General features: G+C 43.1%; 1 protein-coding gene across 2 annotated transcripts in view; it reads right to left on the bottom strand.

Moving 5' to 3' along the window:
• Positions 1-25717, bottom strand: part of ADAM12 (ADAM metallopeptidase domain 12) — a 532069-nt gene that overhangs the window by 46439 nt on the left and 459913 nt on the right. For both annotated transcript variants that reach the window (XM_063434720.1, XM_063434721.1), the window contains exons 15-16: positions 13305-13413; positions 12984-13182 (exon numbers count right to left, since the gene is read on the bottom strand). In XM_063434720.1, the coding sequence (XP_063290790.1) occupies positions 12984-13182; positions 13305-13413 (308 nt within the window). The remainder of the gene's footprint in view (positions 1-12983; positions 13183-13304; positions 13414-25717) is intronic.

Raw genomic sequence — 25717 nt, 5'->3', positions numbered from 1 at the left:
GGAGACATGCCATGCCAATTGGGACACTTTCGCTATTGTCTCGTGACATCTTATCGTAGTCTTCCCTGGCATTAATAGTGCTAATATTTCTCCCCTTATGCCAGTTTCCAACATTGAATTAAAACGTCTTTGTAGCTGTACATAATCTCACCAGCAACTCAATGCAAGAAAATAGAACACGTCAAGAAAGTAGAAAGGGCAAAGAACGGCTAGTTTTTTTTTTTTTTTTTTTAATTGATTAAATTTCACGCTCTTTAAAAATAAATAAATATGTTTTTAAATCATTCCCCAAAACAGGATGGTTATAAAAATCTATCTCAGTGGCATGCACATTCAGTATGATCACAGCAGATTTGGCTACATGAGCAAGATGCACTGAATAAGGACTGTGTATGCCAATGAAGAAATAGGCGGGAATTTTGGCTGAGGATGTCTGGAGCAGTTTCCCGCATGGACATTTCTGGGTGGATCCTCTCAAAGAAAATGAGAAACTTGGCCAACGTATGCTGCCAGGAGCTTCTGTAAATAATGTTGTAATACGTATTTTAGCAAAAATTACTCCAATATATCATATTAAAGCTTGAAATGGCAAGAACTCTAGTACATCCCACCAATATTACACGGTTTGCAAACGGTCTGTATTTGTTCTAAGTTACATCTGCTTGCTGTCCATACGTCCCACCTACTGCTTAAAGGAAAGTGTGTGTGTGTATATATATAAAAAATACAGAATCCAGCGCACTCGCTTATTAACTAAACAGTGATTTAAAATCTTAGAGATAAGACTTATGCAATGTATGATCATATAATGTAACTAAACCCCCATTATTTTTTGCCTAGGTGAGGTGTTTTTATATAAAACTATTACAATCTCTAAGATTTGAAATCACTGTTTAGTTAATAAGCGAGTGCGCTGGATTCTGTATTTTGTATATTTTGGCCCCAGCAGCACCCTATAATGTATGCATGTTCAGGTGAGTGCAGCCCTCTTGGTTTCTTTTATATATTTGGGAGTCCCAAGCCAACTCCTTGGTTTTGCACCCCTCCCTGTTACAGGTGCCTCATTCCAGGATCCTATTTAGCCTTGACTTGCAGAGAGTCCCAGTAAGGAATAGTGATGTACCGAACGGTTCGCTGGCGAATAGTTCCTGGCGAACATAGCATGTTCGCGTTCGCCACGGCGGGCGAACATATGCACGGTTCGATCCGCCCCCTATTCGTCATCATTGAGTAAACTTTGACCCTGTGCCTCACAGTCAGCAGACACATTCCAGCCAATCAGCAGCAGACCCTCCCTTCCAGACCCTCCCACCTCCTGTACAGCATCCATTTTAGATTCATTCTGAAGCTGCATTCTCAGTGAGAGGAGGGAAAGTGTAGCTGCTGCTGCTTGATAGGGAAATGGATAGCTAGGCTAGTGTATTCAGTGTCCACTACAGTTCTGACGGACTAATCTGATCTCTGCTGTAAGGACAGCACCCCAAAAAGCCATTTTTAGGGCTAGAACATCAGTCTGCTTTTTTCCTGTGTAATCTAATTGCAGTTGCCTGCCTGTCAGCTTCTGTGTCAGGCTCACAGTGAATACTGTGCCCACTTGCCCAGTGCCACCACTCATAACTGGTGTCACAATGGCTTGCATTTAAAAACAAAAAAAATGTTTGTCACTGTAATAGATTGAATAGCAGTCAGTTGTCTGCAAGCGTCTGTGTGTCAGGCCTACAGCGTGTACTCTGCCAACCTCTGCCAGTGCACAGTGCCACTCATATCTGGTGTCACAATAGCGTGCATTTAAAAACAATTTTTTTTTTCACTGTTATAGATTGAATAGCAGTTAGTTTTCTTCAAGCAGGTGTGTCAGGCCTACAGCGTCTACTCTGCCAACCTCTGCCAGTGCACAGTGCCACTCATAACTGGTGTCACAATAGCTTGCATTTAAAAACAAAAAAACATTTTTGACTGTAATCTAATAGCAGTCAGTGTCCTTCAAGCGGATGTCAGGCCTACAACGTGTACTCTGCCAACCTCTGCCAGTGCACAGTGCCACTCATATCTGGTGTCACAATAGCTTGCATTTAAAAACAAAAAAAGTTCTTGACTAATATAATAGCAGTCAGTGTCCTTCATAAGTGTGTGTCAGGCCTACAGCGTGTACTCTGCCAACCTCTGCCAGTGCACAGTGCCACTCATATCTGGTGTCACAATAGCGTGCATTTAAAAACCCCAAAACATTTTTCACTGTTATAGATTGAATAGCAGTTAGTTGTCTGCAAGCGGGTGTCAGGCCTACAGTGTGTACTCTGCCAACCTCTGCCACTGCACAGTGCCACTCATATCTGGTCTCACAGTAGCTTGCACGCATAGCACCACTAATCCAAAAAAAAAAAATGACAGGCAGAGGCAGGCCACCCCGCAGGGGCCGTCGTGGTCGTGGTGCTGTGATTCCCTTTTGCCGTAGAATACTATGTGCCCTAAAGGTCTTAACATAGATTTTGAGTTAGTCCATTTTTTATAATATAATATTTTATATATTTTTTAAATATTATATTTACATTTTTATATTAATATCTTTTCTTCTAGGACGTTTCCTCTCCCTTCCACATCCCCCTGAGTTACATTTCTTCTATTTTATATATGATGTTTTATATGTACCTATATTAACAAATATTTTGTATTTTATATTTCTATTCCGATTTATTTATTCACAGCTTACTCAATTTGTTTATTTATTCTACTATATTATTGTATTATTTGTTTGGGCAAATGCCCTCTTTCAATATGAACACTTTCTGTAGTCAATTCCACCATGCCCGAGTGTGGAACGCATGGTGGAACACAAATACATCACATGACCGCATCCAACCGGAAGTCACATGTTTTTTAAATAAAAAAAAAAAAATTTTTTTTTTTTTTTTTTCCCAAAACCGGAAGTGATATGTCTGGCGGGATTTCTGAAGCACAGCTGGATGCAGTTGGACTTATCAAGGGGGCTACTTAAGCCCTGAAGGTTCTCCAGGAATTTAGCACTGAGGAAGGCCCCATCTAGGGCTGAAACGCGTTTGCACTTTACTGGACTTTTTACTGGGACTTTCATTTGGCGGTATTGTTATTTTGTGTATATGCTGTGGTGCTTTGCTGCTTTTAATTTTGGCCATTATTGCAGTACCATACCACGCTGTATTTTATACATATATCTGCCTATTTTTGTCCTATATTATTAATATTTTCATATAATATTTTATCAATTAATAAACCCTTATTTACTCTTGAATTCGTGGAGTCTGGGTCTTCAACTGAAAATTATCGAAAGCCTGAATAGGCACCCGAGAGCGAAGTACATAGAGCCTAAGAGGCTCCATCCTTGTGAGTTCAATCCTCATATGATACAATTGTTTGTTTTTACCTATATGGAAAACACTATGTATGTCTCATTTGTTTTACAGATGTAACCACCATATCTATATCTGCAATAGGTGGTATATCCTTTTTACTCTGTATATTTTTCTAAGTGGGTGTGAATTATTTTAATTGTTTCACTTTACCTTTAGGTGTTAAGGGATTACACCTTTCTGTCACACTTACTTTTATTGTCTATTTTAAGTTGGAAGCGCCTACACAACTATACACCTTGTGTATATTTTGTTTGCCGTAGAATAATGCCCAGTTTTCAGAGGCCACGTACCCTGAACTTGAAAAGTTCTGAGGACATAGTTGACTGGCTAACACAGGACACCCAATCTTCTACAGCTTCCGCTCGGAACCTTGCCGCACCATCCTCCTCCAGCTTAGCTTCGGGCACCTCTCAAGATACCACTCACCCACCTGCCGCCACCACCAACACTAGCAACACAGCCGCTTCACTTTATCTGTCAGAGGAGTTATTTACACATCCGTTTGAAGAAATGAGTGATGCACAACCATTATTGCCAGAGGATGTAGATAACAGGGATATGTCTCAGTCAGGCAGCATTACACACATGGACGTATGGTGTGATGATGATGATGTCGTACCCGCTGCTGCTTCGTTTGCTGAGTTGTCAGATACAAGTGAAGCGGTTGATGATGACTGTAACGGATCGCCTGGCACCCCGACTGGGTACCTCCGTTAAAGGATGCTCCTAGCGCTTCCTGAGGACTCCAAGCACTCTGGCAGACACCACAATCACCGAATCAGAGAAGCATATGAATCCTCTCAAGCCTCTGAATGCTGTAGACAGTTGAACAGGAACCATACGAATAGGTTTGCACTCCTAGCAGTCAAACTGGAACAGCATGCAATAAATCCTCCCCCAATAATGAGACGACACTTCACTTTGAAGGTTAAACAGGAACTCTGGACTGGCTCATCCAGCCTGGCTTTTATTTCCATCTCACACATACAGGCCACACCCAGGGGGAGGCATAAAATGACCAATAGTGTCACGGGTGCAACCCACACATCCCCTCCCCTTAGTGTGACACATAATCCCATTATGCATACAGTTTAAAATATACTTTTTACACAACTTTCATAAATCTAAAACCATACATCACATTCACATACAAATACATATCCACAATTAATCCATTCAGGGGAACAACATATTAAAAAATGGCATGGATCAGACCAGGGGTTCAAAAGTTAGTAAAGTATCTTTTAAAACCCCTAGCTTTCCAGCTCAGACCGTTTTTTACAGAGCCTTCTCTGTGCTGGAGAAGTAATCCAATTATCTCCAGCACAGAGACAGACCCCATTAACCACATGGTTACAGAAAGACATAAAACACTTTAAAATACAGAAAGTTACTTTTTATCCATAACACACAGACATTTCACATATCCCCAGATAGCTGGGATCTGAGCGCACAAAACTACCGAATAGCGCGCAGATCCTATTCACACAGTACAATTGCCATGGAGCTAAAGTCTTTCCCATAGTCTTTCATTATATGAATAGGCTCCATGGTATAGCTATCTGGGTTAACACATTCACATAAAGTCTGGTCCATAGTCCAAAGGCAAGAGGCGGGCAAGCAGCCCCCTCCATGGACACGTGGTGAGGTCGGTTTCACCACACTTCTCCCCTTTTCCAAATAGACTAACAGGGTATCTGACCTCCTGCCGGTCAGTGCCCTGGTTAGTCCAGCAACCCACCCACAAAACAGAAACAGCAGTACAGCCCACCCACAATAACTGGTTACTACACCCGGGTAGAGGAGAAATTGGTCCATGTCCAGGTGCCTCACCATGGCTGTGTGGGGGACTGGTAGGCTGCCTTGGTGGGTTGCTGAGTGGGCAGAGACCAGCGGTACTCTGCCCGGATGCCAGCACTACCACGGGAGTAGTCGGGTTGAAGCCTGGTTGCTGGAGACCGACTGTCTCCCCTTTAGATACACCGCTCTGCTGCTGGAGACCGACTGTCTCCCCTTTGGCTAAACAGCCCTGTCGTGGGGGGGCAGGACCGACCATCCCTACCCCCTGTGCTGGAAGTGCAGAGACCACGGTCCCATCTGCACAGGTGTGGGGCTTACAGTCTCCCCCTGGTACATTAAGCTGCTGCTGGGGAGAGGTGGTAACCAGCTCCTCTCCCATTAGAACACTCTGCCACTGGGGAATGGAGACTGGGCTCTCTATTCCCTGTTCATTAATAATCTGCCGCTGGGGAGAGGTGGTAACAATCTCCTCTCCCATACATACTTCCAGTTTCTGCGGAGGGAGACCGACTGTCTCTCCTCCCAACACAGAGTCCTGCTGTTGGGGAAAGGAGGCTGGGCTCTCCATTCCCTGCTGGATACTCTGCCTTTGGGGAATGGAGACCGGGCTCCCAATTCCCAACAAATCACACTGCCGCTGGGGAGGGAGGACGGCTCCTTCAGCTCCCTGTAACTTGGGCGCAGAGACCACGGTCCCATCTGCGCTGGTGTGGGGCTTACTGTCTCCCCTTGGTGTGCTAAGCTGCCGCTGGGGAGAGGGGATAACAGGCTCCTCTCCCTGAACCGTAGACTGCCGCTGGGGAGCAAGGACGGCCCCTTCAGCTCCCTGTAGCTTGGCCGCAGAGACCACGGTCCCATCTGCGCTAGTGAGGGGCTTACTATCTCCCCTTGGTGTGCTAAGCTGCCGCTGGGGAGAGGGGGTAACAAACTCCTCTCCCTTACACACTTTCAGCCGCTGGGGAGAGGGGATAACTGGCTCCTCTCCCTGAACCGTAGACTGCCACTGTGGAGGAAGGACGGCACCTTCAGCTGCCTTTTTGTCTGCTCGACCCTGCAGATACGCTGCCGCTGTTTTCCTTGTGCTCTGTATGTATTTCTCCTCCGGGGGTTCTGGTCCAAAGAAAGCCAGCAGTATTTTCATCATAGCGTCAAACTCCTGTTGACTGTAACTGGGCGCCATGCTTGCCCTGCCGACGTTGCTTCTTTTGTAGATAGGGGCGCTGTACGGGTACTAGCGTTGCCCTCCCTTTGTAATCCAAACAAACTGTGTCTCCGAGCTGCTTTACCTCACACTAGGATGCCATCCCACCGCTGCCACCAATGTAACGGATCGCCTGGCACCCCGACTGAGTACCTCCGTTAAAGGATGCTCCTAGCGCTTCCTGAGGCCTTCAAGCACTCTAGCCGACACCACAATCACCGAATCAGAGAAGCATATGAATCCTCTCAAGCCTCTGAATGCTGTAGACAGTTGAACAGGAACCATACGAATAGGTTTGCACTCCTAGCAGTCAAACTGGAACAGCATGCAATAAATCCTCCCCCAATAATGAGACAACACTTCACTTTGAGGGTTAAACAGGAACTCTGGACTGGCTCATCCAGCCTGGCTTTTATTTCCATCTCACACATACAGGCCACACCCAGGGGGAGGCATAAAATGACCAATAGTGTCACGGGTGCAACCCACACATCCCCTCCCCTTAGTGTGACACATAATCCCATTATGCATACAGTTTAAAATATACTTTTTACACAACTTTCATAAATCTAAAACCATACATCACATTCACATAAAAATACATATCCACAATTAATCCATTCAGGGGAACAACATATTAAAAAATGGCATGGATCAGACCAGGGGTTCAAAAGTTAGTAAAGTATCTTTTAAAACCCCTAGCTTTCCAGCTCAGACCGGTTTTTACAGAGCCTTCTCTGTGCTGGAGAAGTAATCCAATTATCTCCAGCACAGAGACAGTCTCCATTAACCACATGGTTACAGAAAGACAAACACTTTAAAATACAGAAAGTTACTTTTTATCCATAACACACAGACATTTCACATATCCCCAGATAGCTGGGATCTGAGCGCACAAAACTACCGAATAGCGCGCAGATCCTATTCACACAGTACAATTGCCATGGAGCTAAAGTATTTCCCATAGTCTTTCATTATATGAATAGGCTCCATGGTATAGCTATCTGGGTTAACACATTCACATAAAGTCTGGTCCATAGTCCAAAGGCAAGAGGCAGGCAAGCAGCCCCCTCCAAGGACACGTGGCGAGGTCGGTTTCGCCACAATGACGATGCGTCCATGGATGTCACGTGGGTGCCCGCTCGGCAAGAAGAAGAACAGGGCGAAAGTTCAGATGGGAAGACAGAGAGGAGGAGGAGACGAGTTGGAAGCAGGGGGAGGTCGTCGCAAGGAGCTAGTGGCACAGTCAGACAGCATGCATCGGCACCCGGGGTCAGCCCGACAGCACGCCAATCAACGCATGCTGTGTCCACCAACAGAATGCCGTCATTGCAGAGCTCAGCAGTGTGGAATTTTTTTGTGTGTCTGCCTCTGACAACAGCGATGCCATTTGCAACCTGTGCCAAAAGAAACTGAGTCGTGGGAAGTCCAACACCCACCTAGGTACAACTGCTTTGCGGTGGCACATGATCGCACATCACAAATGCCCATGGGATCAACACATGAGTACAAGCAGCACACAAACTCAAAGCCGCCATCCTCCTCCTGGTCCAGCATCTTCAGCCACATCAACCACTGCTGTCCTCCTTGCCCCCTCTCAACCATCCGCCACTCCATCTCTCGCCTTGAGCAGTTCCTGCTCATCTGCCCACAGTCAGGTGTCTGTCAAGGACATGTTTGAGCGTAAGAAGCCAATGTCAGAAAGTCACCCCCTTGCCCGGCGTCTGACAGCTGGCTTGTCTGAACTATTAGCCCGCCAGCTTTTACCATGCAGTGGAAGGTACCCGGACAAAATTTCTTTTCACAAAAGGCAATCCCCAACCTGTACGCGATTGTGCAAAAGGGAGTAATGGCATGTCTGGCACACAGTGTTGGGGCAAGGGTCCATCTGACCACTGATACCTGGTCTGCAAAGCATGGTCAGGGCAAGTATATCCCCTACACTGCGCATTGGATAAACCTGCTGACGGCTGCCAAGCATGGAATGCGTGGCTCTGCAGAGGATTTGGTGACACCGCCACTACTTGCAGGCAGGCCTGCTGCCACCTCCTCTACTCCTCTTACTCCATCCTCTTCCATATCCTCTTTTGCTGCTGCGTCTTGCTCCACATCAAGGCACCCCTCCAGCTCCCCAGGTACTATTCCACATCCCGGATACGGCAGTGTCACGCCGTCTTGGGTTTGACTTGCTTGAAAGCAGAGAGTCACACCGGACAAGCACTCCTGTCCACCCGGAACGCACAGGTGGAAAAGTGGCTGACTCCGCAGCAACTGGAGATCGGCAAAGTGGTTTGTGACATCGGAACAAATTTGTTGGCGGCATTGAAGTTGGGCAAGTTGACACATGTGCCGTGCATGGCATATGTGTGTAATCTGATCATACAACGCTTTGTGCATAAGTACACAGGCTTACAGGACGTCCTGAAGCAGGCCAGGAAGGTGCGTGGCCATTTCAGGTGTTCCTACATTGCCATGGCGCACTTTGCAGATATCCAGCGGCGAAACAACATGCCAGTGAGGTGCTTGATTTGCGACAGCCCGACACGTTGGAATTCAACACTCCTAATGTTCGACCGCCTGCTCCAACAAGAAAAAGCCGTTAATAAATATTTGTATGACCGGGGTGCTAGGACAGCCTCTGGAGAGCTGGGATTTTTTTTGCCACGTTACTGGACGCTAATGCGCAATGCCTGTAGGCTCATGCGTCTTTTTGAGGAGGTGACAAACCTAGTCAGTCGCACCGAAGGCACCATCAGCGACATCATACCATTTGTTTTCTTCCTGGAGCGTGCCCTGTGAAGAGTGCTGGATCAATCCCAATTTGCGATAGAACTTCTGGCCTGCCCCGCTTCAAGTGTCCTGTCAGAAAGGACCTCAAGTGCAGCAGGAGGTATTGTCACTGAGAAGAGAAGTTGCCTAGGTCAAAAAAGTCTAGATTACCTCACCTTTATTAAGATTAATGAGGGATGGATCCCGAAGGGACTGACAGTGGGCGATACATTCGACTAAAAAAGGCCTGATGAGATGAGCTGCCTTGGGCTAAAAATGGTCCACACGCTGCTGTATTTTAGCTCTGAATGCCGGTTGACTTGCGTGACTTATCCGCCACCAACTAGGGTTCAAGCCGCAATGTTTTAGGGCGCTTTCTGCCTGGGAAACAAACATCAATTTTTCTGTCCGCTGCTACAGCAGCGGCTGCAACAATACCTAATTTTTCAGGCATGTGTACATGCCTAATTTTTCGGGCCTCTGGTGCTGCACTGTGGCTTCAAAAACCAAACCAAAAAAAGGCACATAACAGGGATTAAACTGATAGGAATAGTACTACTTAACACACCACTCCTATCTGGTGGCACATTAGATTGCACGCACAGTGCCCCAAATTTGAAGTAGGAGGACCGACCAAGCATCTTTTTCCATCTCCCGGTTCCTAAAATCGATGCCATATACACGTCCCCCGTTAGGGCGCCAGCTCGTTATTCTCTTGGGCCCAAGCTCGTTATTCTCTTTTTCACTTCACTAGGGACACTTTACTGCACTATGGGCACTTAGACCCACTTTGTCTTGCACAATGTTATTCCTAGCCAGCATCTGTGATGGGAAATCAGGCAGTCATCTAAACATTTAGATTGAGCTTTAGCTTAGAACACCCTTGAAGGTGTTTAAGGAGATTAGGGCTAGTTTAGAGGATTCTTCTTAGACCTCTCTGAGTCTTTATAGCCCTTCTACCTATCCAGCATTTCTGGAAACTAGCTAAGAGAAAGGGTGGCTGTGTGTCTGTGATACATTTAACTTTATATCACCTTATTGACACTTTTTATGACAGCATCCCTCCTGTCTCCATACTCTCTGCCTATACCCATCTATTTAGAGGGAATTTCCTTGCCCCTGGCAATATTATATAATAGGTAATAGTATTACCATTATTACACAATTTGCCACTATAGGGGAATGAGTATAGTATCCATTTGTTATTTATAAATGATACAATAAAGAATTTTGTCCATTACTCAATTTACTTTAACAAAGGGTACTAACCACGGTATTAGGAAGCATTACTCTGCTTTCCCTTTCTCCCTCTATTATACACCTATGCTCACTAGGATTTGTAGGTATCACTTTATTATAGTTGTCTAACCTTTTCCTATGCCAGTTTTAGATCTCCTTCTTAGGAGATTTTTTCTTTTTTCAGTTTATTAGCATACCTGGGTACAAGCCCTCGATGGGGCTGGCACCACCACCTGACCACATTTCCTCGTTTCTTCCACTCATACCGCTTTTTCCATCTTTGAAGGGGTTTGGCGAAACAAGGAAATAGTCCTCTACTCGTAACAGGGATTAAACTGATAAGAATAGTACTACTTAACACACCTTAAAATAACGCAGAGAGAGGCAACGCAAAGAGAGGAGTCTGAAGAAGAGGAGTCAGAGGAGGAAGGTGGCTTTGAGGAGGTGGAAGAACAAACACAGCAGGCGTTCTAAGGGGCTTGTTGTCACCTTTCGGGGACCCTTGGTGTTGTACGTGGCTGGGTGGAGGAAGAGACCTTCAATGACATCAGTGAGGACAAGGAACGGGACATGGCTAGCTTGGTATCCAACCTTGTGCAAATGGGGAGTTTGCGGTTGTGCAAATGGACTGTTTGCGGTGCGTTAAACGGGGAGTTTGGTCTGTCACTGTGAAGCGGGCGTAAGCCTTACACTACCTGATCGATACAACATCATACAGTAGGTCCCCCTCTCATTATTTTTATGGCCCCCACCCACCGCTCATGGGTGGGGGCGGGCGGGAGGACAGTAGGTCCCCCCATTGTGATTTATGGCCCCCACCCACCACGTAGGGGTGGGGGCCGGGGGGGAGGACAGTAGGTCCCCCCCCCCTTATCCTTATTTACTGAATATTCCCCTGTATCGCAATGTTTGGCATTTAGTGAATATTCCCTATTCTGCTCTGTGTCAGTGTGTATCAGAGTCTCTGAGAACAGGTGTCAATCCATATCTGCCAAGTGACCCTATGTAGGGGGAACAGTCCCTATTCTGCTCTGTGTCAGTGTGTATCAGGGTCCCTGAGGACAGGTGTCAATCCATATCTGCCAAGTGACCCTATGTAGGGGGAACAGTCCCTATTCTGCTCTGTGTCAGTGTGTATCAGGGTCTCTGAGGACAGGTGTCAATATGTCATATGTCAGGTGTCAATCCATATCCATTGTGATTTAGGAATGTTAGGTGATTTATGCCCTTTATGGATTAAAACCAGACTCTGCATCAACTGTGTAATTTTCCATGGGAGTTTTGCCATGGATCCCCCTCCGGCATGCCACAGTCCAGGTGTTAGTCCCCTTGAAACAACTTTTCCATCACTATTGTGGCCAGAAAGAGTCCCTGTGGGTTTTAAAATTCGCCTGCCGATTGAAATCTATGGCGGTTCGCGAACATTTGCGGAAGTTCGCGTTCGCCGTTCGCGAACCGAAAATTTTATGTTCGCGACATCACTAGTAAGGAAGCATTTTCCAAGTAAGTGGATTCATCTCATAAGAGCAAGCATTAGGCTGCTACTAGGATAGGACCTGCCGAATATGGGGTACTTTGACGTAGTTGGCAGGCTTATGAAATGTATGATCATATAATGTAACTAAACCCCCATCATTTTTTGCCTAGGTGAGGTGTTTTTAAATAAAACTATTACAATCTCTAAGATTTGAAATCACTGTTTAGTTAATAAGCGAGTGCGCTGGATTCTGTATTTAGTATATTTTGGCTCCAGCAGCACCCTATAATGTACGCATGTTCAGGTGAGTGCAGCCCTCTTGGTTTATTTTATATATATAGTGTACATGTTTGTGTCTTTAACGATCTGGGCATCTGCTTGTTCTTCGTACTACTTAAGTGTTATTTAGGCTCAATTGACTTTGTGGTTGTCTGCCCATATTTAGCCCTTTTTGGGACAAAGAACTCTGCACACGATTTGTTCAGTAGGTGTACACTTTAGGCATTCTTGTCATGAAAACAAAAATACTAGTCTCTAGAAATAATGTGTGGTCCATTAATTCAGACCCCCCCACCCCCACCCCCACCAACCCCCCATGGAAGATATATTACCCAATAATTGTCATTTTTAAAGTGGCCACTCTGTGAAGACGAACATACCTTGACATACGTGTATATCTACAATTCTCCTGCTAAACTACAGCAGCACAACCTCAAATATGATTATTTATACAACATCAGTATGTTCAGGAGCCTTGTGCAATGGGGATAAAAACAAACAAATAATGACTATTTGAAGGTGAAAAAAACAAGTTATCTAGCACAAAAAGAAAAAGAGTGATATGTTTTTAAGGTCAAAGTAAACGGGAGATATTTTAGCCCCTCAAGACCTTTATCCAACCAAGTTTGATAAAGGGGCGAAACATCACCCATTTACAATATCTTAAATTCAAACTCTACCAAATGATTTTTGGACTTGAGACATTGCCAAAGCCGTGCCCCCATGCAAAAAGAAGCTGTATCATATATGGTGGGTTTATTCCAAGACATTAATGAGGAAATGTTTTACTTTGTAAGCTACTGATACTACTGAAAAATATGCCTCTTACTTTTCCTTCTTCACATTTTGTGCCGACCAGCACCAGGCCAGGATCAGGGAGGTCATCCCCCAGGTAGACATGGGTACCACGACAAAGGATTTTTCCTCCCTCTTGCTGAGGAATATTTGTTTCTATAGAAACAGCATTGGTACCAATAACAGGGCGACTTGCCCCTCCTTGACACTGAATTTTCCCACATTTTGCATCTCTGGAGAGAGTGAAAAAATAAAGAACAGAAAAAAAACAAGCTTTTATATTTTAAAAAAATTACTACACAGAAAAAAAAAAAACTTGACGCCTGAATTATAGAATATAAATAAATTACGCTACCTGCTTTCACACTTCATAAATGTGCCAGCGTTGTCTTTCCCACAGTTACCATAGGGATCTCCTGCTGAATTCACTCTTTCGAAACAGATACCGGGGGCAGGTTTAGCGCCTGAAATGTGAGCAAATAAACAACGTTATTTAATCTTGAAAAAGCTCTACTTGAAATGACGCAATAGGTTGGTAAATGAAGGCTGAAATAGTTGAACTAAATAAACTGTCCAGTACAATCCACATGGATATGATCGAGAACTCTGCTATTTTGGTATCCGTTTTGCAATTTGCTTCTCACGCCAGCAGATGGGAAAGAATACCGATGGTCATTTACAAACTGCTTTTAATAAGATTAAACCAATGTTCTAGGAATTGAAAAGAGAACAGCAAATATTTGTCCAAAAGAGCAAAATCTGAAAGATTCCCCAACTATTTTTCCACTTTTGCTGTTTGGACTAAACATTGAAAGTGTCGATTTAACGTAAAGGAAGACTCTTAGCACCAAAACCACTAAGGCCCATTTTAAGTAGTCAAACTGGTTTAGGATGGTTTGAATTCTTCCCTGCAGTCTGCTCGGTGCTGCTCACCACCTCCACTACAAACGATGGAGAGCTAGAAACTCTCTGTCTAACTTAGCTTACTGGCTGAGAGTGATCAGCTAATCCATTCAGCCAATCCGCTAGTCATGGACTACAGGGCTCAGCTTAGAAAAGTTAACAGAAGTTCCTGGCTCTGTGTCAACAGGGCAGCGTCCCAGCGAACCCCAGTTAACAAGTTAAACCAATCTAAAATGGGTTGACTACTTATGGGGAAGTGGTGACAGGGCACTCTTGACACCATAACCAATAAATACTCCTTTAAAAGTTCTACTGGTGATTCCGGTTGGGATTTAGAAAATCTTAATTTCTGGTGACTTTAACAGAGTTTATTTAGTGAACAAATCTCTTATTGCTCATGTGGTTTAAGGAATAGAAATACAATTTTAGCATAACATGTGCCATTTAGCTCTATTAAACCTGCTGAGGGAATTATCTTTTTAAGTTGTTTTCCTAATGGTTATCTAAATGCTTTCAGAGATAGAGTTATTGTGAAAGCGTCCAGAAAGACTTCAGATAAACATATAAGGAGTTTGAATTATTAATATTAAGACAAATGGGAGCTAAATCTGGGCCTAGGCAACTTCCATTTATTTTAATCTCAATTGGCCATTAGAGGCTCAGACATTAATCATTACTCTTGCAATTTTATTGTAGTTAAAAATAAGGGAGAAGTTGAGACTAATTACATGATTTTTAGTTGTAATAATCTCAGTCACAGTCCCATCCCCCCCATTATACTGTGGTTTAAGAGAGTAAAAATGCTTGTGTTTTATTTAGCATCTTTTGAGGGTTCATGTGATTAATTTTGCAGATACACAGAACCAACACAATTCTGGATTTGGTGGACAATGAAGAACCTGACCCAATGTACACATATGGTAAAAGACTCTTCACTAGGTCCCCAATATGCCTTACATTTCTATATTCATGTGAGGGGCAAAGTCATAAAATAAGAGGCAAGTTTCCTCCTAAAATACATCTCTGGACCTGCAACTGACCAAATACCACTTGTACTACAACGATCATGTACTTAATTAAAAACCAATAAAAATCCATAATTTTCGCCTAATTATAAAAATGCCCCTGTGAAATATAACATGTAAAAATATGTACTTTAAATACCTGGCGTTATCCCCAAATGAATCAGTGATGTGCTCAAAATATAACAACATATCATAGGGCAATATGATAATGCTTTGTGATGATGAATGTTTAACATGAAAAAATCCACTCACTAATTCAAGAGCTAATCAATGCTCACATGGCAGTCACACAGATGTGAAGCTTTGAATAGCTCTTTAAAGTGTGAGTGGGTTTTTGGGATAACCCCAGGTATTCTATGTATTGTTACATGTAATATTTCACAAAGGTGTTTTGTTAATTAGTCGTGGCTTATCGATATTGCGTCTTTTTAATTTTTTTTTTATCTCCGTGTTAGTCACAAGCTGTTGGGATTCCTTGTAAGATTTGCTGTTACCCCATTGAATATGATTTTTGTATTTAGGACCATTTGACGAATTACCACGTGTTTATTCCAATGGCTCATTAAATGGAGCATTTAATCCTGATGGCTATTTTAATATAAAATTACTTTACACAATTCTAATTGAAAAAAACAAACGAAAAAAAACCTAAAACAGTTTTATATTATTGTGGCTTCTTAACCCCTTAAGGACCAAACTTCTGGAATAAAAGGGAATCATGACATGTCACACATGTCATGTGTCCTTAAGGGGTTAAATGGAAGATACGGTTAAGAAATCAACATATCTATTTACAATAAGAATAAAATGGCATGTACTTTTATGATACATGCCATTTTATCCAATACAGGATACTGCTGTGCTTCATTATGGGACAAGTCACCTGCCATGGTAGTGTAAGGTTGCTCTCAAAGAGAATGGATAGAGACATTATCTAGATCATGTAAAAAAACAACTGCTACAGTCAACCCCTACTGATTTATATAGGAGATACATGCCTCAAAGTAAATATGTTTCATTCAGTCTTTCAACAATTGGACTTGGAATAAATCACTTTCAAGTTGAACCTGTACTGCAGTTTTTTTATATTTTTATTTATTCTTGCTCTGTTGTTGGCTGAGGGACTTTGGAGTAAATTCTTCAGCCGAGATATGTGTGAGAGTCTTTCTCCAATATTATTTTGAAACCTGCTTCTGATTAGGTTTGTTTTCATCACACACCTCCAGCCCAAACACCTGCGAAGTGGCAGGAAGTGTAAAAACAGTATGTGTCTTTATCTACAGCAACATCATTTTTAAGTGGTAGCTTCTACTTAGAAATGCAGATGTTTGTGGCTTTAAAAGATAGAGAATTAAAAATACTAAACACATTTAGTTTTATTTTTTGGGGATTCGAGGGAGGGGATGGTGATTTAAAACTATCCAGGTTAGTGTAGCAAGATTTGCACAGAATCCTGCATCAGATCAGTCAATTCATATTTGTGGTCTCAGCGGTAAAATGCTCGTCCTTCGGATGACCTTGTTTGGCCAGAGGCTCTTTTGAATAAGTACAAAACCAGATCTGGCTGACACAGCTACAGTACAGATAACTACTTAGGCTCTCATTTATAATTTTTTTGCATCAATTTTCTCTAAAGAGCAAGCACCTTATTATTGGGCTAACTTTAATTCACATTTACACTGTAGAGAAATACTAAGCTTGCTTCCTAAAGCATACAGCGGAGTAAAACAGGAGCAGCAACGCATCGTCGGCTATGGACAAGCTGAACAGATAAATCAATGGTATTGCAGCAAAGTTCCTATTTTATGTTACTAACAAGTAGTATGTATTTTCTGTAGACTCGCTATCGGACAGCACCAGTTCAGGGGGAGGATACCTGTTTCATAGCCGTCATAACTATAGGGCTTGTGAAAGGAAGTGAAATTTCCTGCTTGAGCAAGGGTGTGCTGGGATATAAACTCATATCCTTTGGGATTTAGCATATATTCTGTGCTTTTTGAGAAAGTGAATTCTTTCCATGTGCATCAATTATCATTCGCCCAGACCTTTAGGGTTTGGCCATATGGTACTTTAGGGTCTGGGTTCAGTGTGGGATATTGCTTATGCACATAGAATGCTAACTAATGGGGCATTTACAGCTGTTTGAAATATCACTTAACGGCTTGCTTGCTATGCTCTATAATAGGACCACAGTCACATTGGAGGCTTTCACTTACTTGCATGAGTGATTCTCATGAATTTTTATAGGAACACTCCATACACCATAACCACTACAGCACATGGTGGTTGCGGTACCAGAAATGTTCTGGTTCCCCTAATGGGCACTCTAGGCACCAAAACAACTTCACCTAAATGATGTTGTAAGGGTGCCAGGAGGCCCCTGGAGGCACTGTTACCGGAAGGGATTAAACTGTTCTCGACTCCACATTCACTAAACTGGCTTGGAAAGAAACATACTGTTTCCAAGCCGGTTTAGTGAATGGGGAGTCACTGATTGGCTGAGAGCATCAGCGGACTGCTTTCAGCCAATCAGCAGCACCCTCCCCCGCACCCACGCTTCCTGAATCTGAAATGTCCCCCGCTTGGCGGGGAGTTGGCATCAGAGCTGGAGGCAACTTTGGGGTTAAACCGTTCGAGAATATACATTACATACAATATACTATATTTATGCGTGTGTATACAAAGACAAGGAAAATGAGCATATACTGAACAAAAGTATCTTGCCCCCATTTTTCATGAGCTGAACTCAAAGATCTAAGACTTTTTCTATGTACACAAAAGGTCTATTTCTCTCAAATATTGTTCACAAATCTGTCTAAATCTGTGTTAGTGAGCACTTCTCCTTTGCCGAGATAATCCATCCACCTCAAAGGCGTGGCATATCAAAATGCTGATTAGAATGCATGATTATTGCACAGGTTTGCCTCAGGCTGGCCACAATAAAAGGCCACTCTAAAATGTGCAGTTTTACTGTATTGAGGGGGGGTGAGGGGGGGGCGGAGGGGGGGTCTGGGGTGTTTGAAAACCAGTCAGTATCTGGTGTGACCACCATTTGCCTCACGCAGTGCAACATATCTCCTTCGCATAGAGTAGATCAAGCTGTTGATTGTGGCCTGTGGAATGTTGGTCCACTCCTCTTCAATGGCTGTGCAAAGTTGCTGGATATTGGCAGGACCAGGAACACGCTGTCTTATATGCCGGTTCAGAGCATCCCAAAAATGCTCAATGGGTGTGACATGTCCGGTGAATATGCTGGCCATGCAAAAACTGGGATGTTTTCAGCTTCCAGGAATTGTGTACAGATCCTTGGAACAGGGGGCCATGCATTATCATGCTGCAACATGAGGTGATGGTTGTGGATGAATGGCACAACGATGGACCTCAGGATCTCGTCACGATATCTCTGTGCATTCAAAATGCCATCAATAAAATGCACCTGTGTTTGTTGTCCATAACATACGCCTGCACATACCATAACCCCACCGCCACCATGGGCCACTCACTTGATCCACAACGTTGACATCAGAAAAACGCTCACCCACATGACACCATACATGATGTCTCCCATCTGCCCTGTACAGTGGAAACCAGGATTCAGATGAGCTTCCTTGAGACGGTTTCTGACAGTTTGTGCAGAAATTCTTTGGTTATGCAAACCGATTGTTGCAGCAGCTGTCTGGGTGGCTGGTCTCAGACGATCTTGGAGGTGAAGATGCTGGATGTGGAGATCCTGGGCTGGTGTGGTTACACGTGGTCTGAGGTTGTGAGGCCGGTTGGATGTACTGCCAAATTCTCTGAAACACCTTTAGAGATTGCTTATGGTAGAGAAATTAACATTCAATTCACGGGCAACAGCTGTGGTGGACATTCCCACAGTCAGCATGCCAATTGCACGCTCGCTCAAAACTTGCAACATCTGTGGCATTGTGCTGTGTAATAAAATTGCACATTTTAGAGTGGACTTTTATTGTGGCCAGCCTAAGGCACACCTGCGCAATAATCATGCTATCTAATCAGCATCTTGATATGCCACATCTGTGAGGTGGATGGATTATCTCGGCAAAAGAGAAGTGCTCACTAACACAGATTTAGACAGATTTGTGAACAATATTTGAGAGAAATAGGCCTTTTGTGTACATAGAAAAAGCCTTAGATCTTTGAGTTCAGCTCATGACAAATGGGGGCAAAAACAAAAGTGTTGCGTTTATAATTTTGTTCAGTGTATATATAGTTATGTATTTTCCCGTTTCTGTGTGTTGCATATACTTTATTTCTGTGGAATGAACCGACATCAAGGACAGAGTAAAATATGAAAGATACTTTGTGTAGAAAACAGTACAAAGAATAAATAATGGGCTCTCATAAAAATAAGAAGATAAAACGGCTTTACCTTTTAGTGAAATTTATATTGTTGCACTCCAGGATGTTTTCTGAAGCATTTAGGCATACATGACCAGAAAAGGAGTTTATTAATTGCCGAGAACCCTCACTGAAACATTTTTCAATATAAGGAAAAAAATATATATAAAAAGTGCAACGGACGCACAAAACTAAAATACAAGATAATAAACTACAGGCGGTCATTAGGAAACAACCGAGACACCAAAACAGAGTGACTATCCTGAGGAAAGCTAAATAAATTTTGTGTGCAAAGTTATTTCTCATTCTGTTCTTGCTTCCTGTAGGGAGCATCTCTAGTAAACCAATAAGACCATCAATGCTTGGTAAACAAGACATATTAGTCTCGTTATAATGTGGATGTAGCAGAAGCAAGTGCACAGTCCCATACATATTAACCACACATTATTAGACTGCACACACATACACACAAATTCTGTGAATTTATTTGGTCACAATGGGGGTTATTTATCAAAGTGTTCTGAAAAAGTGACAGTTACATTCTGTCGTTTTTTTGATCGCATGTAATAAATAATAAAGTGCGCTAAAAGAGATATCAAAAGATTGTTTTTCAATTTCTACGAGTTGTCACAGAAATTTGCATTTCAGAAGACCGCCAGATTTAGAGTGCTGGTAAAAGAGAAACGGAAAAAAAGAAAAAGATAAATTAATTGTATCGCAACATATGAATAATAAATCAATTAAAATGGATAGGGGACAACTCCCCCTATCCCACTTAGAAAAAGGAAACCAATGCAAAAATCCAACAGATTTTATAAACTGCACCAAACATTTGCTGAAAATTAGGCATAAAGTGTCCGTGATACTTTGATAAGTCTGCCTCAATGCTATCCAAATATTGGGGATCTTGTGATGCGTTTATTGGCTATTGCTACACTATGGAGATTATACAGACTAAGTGGGGATAATGGATATAATTGTTGGGGGAGGGGAAGCCCAATACCTTTTTGGATATCTTTGGTCCAAATACCACTCTTAATGACCACCCCACTATTCCAAAGCTTAGGTAATTGAGCAAAGGAAATTAAACTGGGCAAGGATTTGGAACGAAGAGGCAGAAATAGGTGTCACTGGCAGGATTCTCTTTGTTTATAGTTCTAAATCTTTTCTAAAAGTTTAATGCGGCACTGTCTGGGGACTTTACCAAATTCAGAAAAAATGGTGACATCAGGGCCGGATTAACATAGGGGCTGATGGAGCTGCAGCTCCAGGCCAGGCCCATGAAATAGGCCCATTTTAAAAAAAAAATTTACTTTTTTTTTTACATACACACTACTCTTAGGTTTGCAGCCTGACTTGTATTTTATGTATTTATTTGAGGCTGGCCGTGCCGGTATTGCAGTAATACCGGCAATACAAATGCAGATATTTTTCTCAGTATAAACGGAGATTTCTCTGCAATACCTGCACCAGCCAGGAAGGGTCACTGTGTGTGGAGAGAGGCAGGGATAGGAAGTTACAGCATATCTCTCCCTGCCTCTCTCTATTCACTGATCCGCGGGGAGCAGTTACACAGCGCAGAGAGTCCAGACACCAGCTCCCAAACAGAGACACCCTACAGCTCAGGTAAGGGAAGAATGGGTGGAAAGGCAGTAGGGAGACATGGGGACACAGACACTGGGAAACATGGAGACTCTGGGAAATATGGGGACACAGACACTAGGCGACATGTTGAGACATGGGGATGCTAAGACACATGGGGTCACTGTGAGACATAGGGACATTGGGAGACACATTGGGAGACACTGTGTCCCTAGTGTCTCCGTGTCACAATGTCCTTGTGTCTCCCAGCCAGTGTCTTTAGTGTCCCCTAGTCTCCCAGTGTCTGTGTCCCTAAAGTCTCAGTGTCCCCATGTCTCCCAGCTAGTGTCCCTAGTGTCTGTGTCTCTATGTCTCCCAGCCAGTGTCAGTGTCCCCATGTCTCTAAGCGTACCTAGTGTCCCCATGTCTCCCAGTGCCCACAAATGTCTCAGTGTCCCCATGTCTCCTAGTTTCCCCATGTCTATGTCCACAAGTGCCCCATGTATCCCAGTGTCCCCATGCCTCCCAGCCAGTGTTCATAGTGTCTCAGTGTCCCCATGACTCCCAGTGTCTGTGTCTGCTTGTCTCTGTGTCTGTGTCCCCCTTTCTCCCAGTGTCTCCATGTCTGGATCCACAAGTGCCCCATGTCTCCCAGTGTCCCTGGATCTCTCAGTGTTCCCATGTCTCTCAGTGTCCCCCAGTATCCTAGTGACACGGGACACACTGAGACATGGTGACACTGGGGGAAATGGGGACACTGAGAGACTAGGGGACTGGGCGACATGGGGACACTGAGATACATAGCGACACTGATGCCAGGCTGGCCTTCCACTTCTTTGGACAGACATGCCTCCTTTTTGGGCATGTTTGCCCCTTTTGGCAGTTCTGATCACGTGATTCGCATCAGTGGCCCACCCATTTCCCCCGCCCATTGACTTCCTGCTTCACTGGACACTGCTATTAGAGGGTATGGATTTACTTGAAAGACGAAAGCATAAATTAGAGAGAGATTAGCATAGAGCATGGGTCCTCAAACTCTGGCCCCCCAGATGTTGCTGAACTACAACTCCCATGATTCTTTAAATTACATAGATAGCCAGAGAATCATGGGAGTTGTAGTTTGGAATGACGTGGGCCAATTGTAGCCTGAAGCAACTTTTGGCTCCCACTGTCCCTTTAAGAGCGAGCTTGTGACTCGAGCCATGCTCCTAGTGCCAGGCGGGCCATGTGACCGATCACTGCGGTCAGTGCACGCGGCTAAGTCAGAAGAGGAGATAAAGCCGCATGCGGCTCGTGTGGAGGCAGCCACGCATGGCTCAAGCTTAGGAGCCAGGTAGATACACTTATCCCAATCACACACCTTTCCTAATGTCCTATCCCATTAAAAGCATATTACCGCGTATTTAATAAAACAGATAGACCCCCTACTTCATCCAGGTTACCGATTGATGGTTTGATATTCTGAGCCCTCTCTGATTTACTGTACACGACTATTCGATATTCCCACAAATTTTATATAGCATTTTATGTTTGTTTGAGACCACCTTAAAAATATTGCATATCGCTAAAAATCATGATCACTTTATACTTTCTCTACAAACCTCTAAAACTAACCAAACTACTCATCCATCTGCTATACCACTTTATCCCACCTAGAACTAGTGCCCAGTTAAAATACTTGACTCTTACTTACCCACCCTCAGTCATGCCACACACATTTCACCACTACTCTCACTGAATCCCTCTGACTACGGCTAAATTCATCTTCTACATCATAACACTACTCCTAAGATTGGGTTGTATCCATGTCTCGGGTCTTTCATTTAGAATAGGGGCAGCTTTGGTCTCCTTCAACACTGACACTCCAGTGCATATTATTAAAAGATTGGGCAGATGGAAATCCTCAGTCTACAACCGATATATTCCTCATCCCGAGAAAGAAATGAGGAAAGCTTTTAAAAGTTTGGCTTTGTAAATTTGATGCAATAAGTGTGTTTTTCTTTAATATCTTTTCACCCTCTTCGCATGAACCCGATTTACATATATTACTAATATGTTTCTGAACATATATATTATATTATTCACTCACTCACTCACTCTCTGGGCTGGCCTAAGACATCATGCTGCCTAGGTCCAACGATAAATGACTATGGGGGATAATGTATAATAAACACAGGTTACTGGCTATGGGGGGGATAATGTATAATAAACACAGGTTACTGGCTATGGGAGGATAATGTATAATGAGCACAGGTTACTGGTTATGGGGGGATAATGTATAATAAACACAGGTTACTGGCTATGGGAGGATAATGTATAATAAGCACAGGTTACTGGCTATGGGGGGATAATGTATAATAAACACAGGTTACTGGCTATGGGGAGGATAATGTATAATAAACACAGGTTACTGGCCATGGGAAGACAATGTATAATAAACACAGGTTACTGGCTATGGGGGGATAATGTATAATAAACACAGGTTACTGGCTATGGGGGGGGGGTAATGTATAATAAACACAGGTTACTGGCTATGGGAGGATAATGTATAATAAACACAGGTTACTGGCTATGGGAGGATAATGTATAATAAGCACAGGTTACTGGCTATGGGGGGATAATGTATAATAAACACAGGTTACTGGCTATGGGGAGGATAATGTATAAGAAACACAGGTTACTGGCTATGGGGGGATAATATATAATAAACACAGGTTACTGGCTATGGGGGGGTAATGTATAATAAACACAGGTTACTGGCTATGGGAGGATAATGTATAATAAACACAGGTTACTGGCTATGGGGGATACTGTATAATAAACACAGGTTACTGGCTATGGGAGGATAATGTATAATAAGCACAGGTTACTGGCTATGGGGGGGATAATGTATAATAAATACAGGTTACTGGCTATGGGGAGGATAATGTATAATAAACACAGGTTACTGGCTATGGGGGGATAACGTATAATAAACACAGGTTACTGGCTATGGGGAGGATAATGTATAATAAGCACAGGTTACTGGCTATGGGGGGATAATGTAGAATAAACACAGGTTACTGGCTATGGGGGGATAATGTATAATAAACACAGGTTACTGGCTATGGGAGGATAATGTATAATAAACACAGGTTACTGGCTATGGGGGGGGATAATGTATAAGAAACACAGGTTACTGGCTATGGGGGATACTGTATAATAAACACAGGTTACTGGCTATGGGAGGATAATGTATAATAAGCACAGGTTACTGGCTATGGGGGGATAATGTATAATAAACACAGGTTACTGGCTATGGGGAGGATAATGTATAAGAAACACAGGTTACTGGCTATGGGGGGGATAATATATAATAAACACAGGTTACTGGCTATGGGGGGGTAATGTATAATAAACACAGGTTACTGGCTATGGGAGGATAATGTATAATAAACACAGGTTACTGGCTATGGGGGATACTGTATAATAAACACAGGTTACTGGCTATGGGAGGATAATGTATAATAAGCACAGGTTACTGGCTATGGGGGGGATAATGTATAATAAATACAGGTTACTGGCTATGGGGAGGATAATGTATAATAAACACAGGTTACTGGCTATGGGGGATAACTTATAATAAACACAGGTTACTGGCTATGGGGAGGATAATGTATAATAAGCACAGGTTACTGGCTATGGGGGGATAATGTAGAATAAACACAGGTTACTGGCTATGGGGAGGATAATGTATAATAAACACAGGTTACTGGCCATGGGAAGATAATGTATAATAAACACAGGTTACTGGCTATGGGGGGATAATGTATAATAAACACAGGTTACTGGCTATGGGGAGGATAATGTATAATAAACACAGGTTACTGGCCATGGGAAGATAATGTATAATAAACACAGGTTACTGGCTATGGGGGGATAACGTATAATAAACACAGGTTACTGGCTATGGGGAGGATAATGTATAATAAGCACAGGTTACTGGCTATGGGGGGATAATGTATAATAAACACAGGTTACTGGCTATGGGGAGGATAATGTATAATAAACACAGGTTACTGGCCATGGGAAGATAATGTATAATAAACACAGGTTACTGGCTATGGGAGGATAATGTATAATAAGCACAGGTTACTGGCTATGGGGGGATAATGTATAATAAACACAGGTTACTGGCTATGGGGAGGATAATGTATAATAAACACAGGTTACTGGCCATGGGAAGATAATGTATAATAAACACAGGTTACTGGCTATGGGGGGATAATATATAATAAACACAGGTTACTGGCTATGGGGGGGGGGTAATGTATAATAAACACAGGTTACTGGCTATGGGAGGATAATGTATAATAAACACAGGTTACTGGCTATGGGAGGATAATGTATAATGAGCACAGGTTACTGGTTATGGGGGGATAATGTATAATAAACACAGGTTACTGGCTATGGGAGGATAATGTATAATAAACACAGGTTACTGGCTATGGGGAGGATAATGTATAATAAACACAGGTTACTGGCTATGGGGGGATAATGTATAATAAACACAGGTTACTGGCTATGGGGAGGATAATGTATAATAAACACAGGTTACTGGCCATGGGAAGATAATGTATAATAAACACAGGTTACTGGCTATGGGGGGATAACGTATAATAAACACAGGTTACTGGCTATGGGGAGGATAATGTATAATAAGCACAGGTTACTGGCTATGGGGGGATAATGTAGAATAAACACAGGTTACTGGCTATGGGGGGATAATGTATAATAAACACAGGTTACTGGCTATGGGGAGGATAATGTATAATAAACACAGGTTACTGGCTATGGGAGGATAATGTATAATAAGCACAGGTTACTGGCTATGGGGGGGATAATGTATAATAAATACAGG

This window comes from Pelobates fuscus, chromosome 10, assembly GCF_036172605.1.
Source record: "Pelobates fuscus isolate aPelFus1 chromosome 10, aPelFus1.pri, whole genome shotgun sequence".
Lineage (NCBI taxonomy): Eukaryota > Metazoa > Chordata > Amphibia > Anura > Pelobatidae > Pelobates > Pelobates fuscus.
The sequence above is the reverse complement of the archived record's forward strand: the minus strand, read 5'-3'. Positions and strand labels throughout refer to the sequence as shown.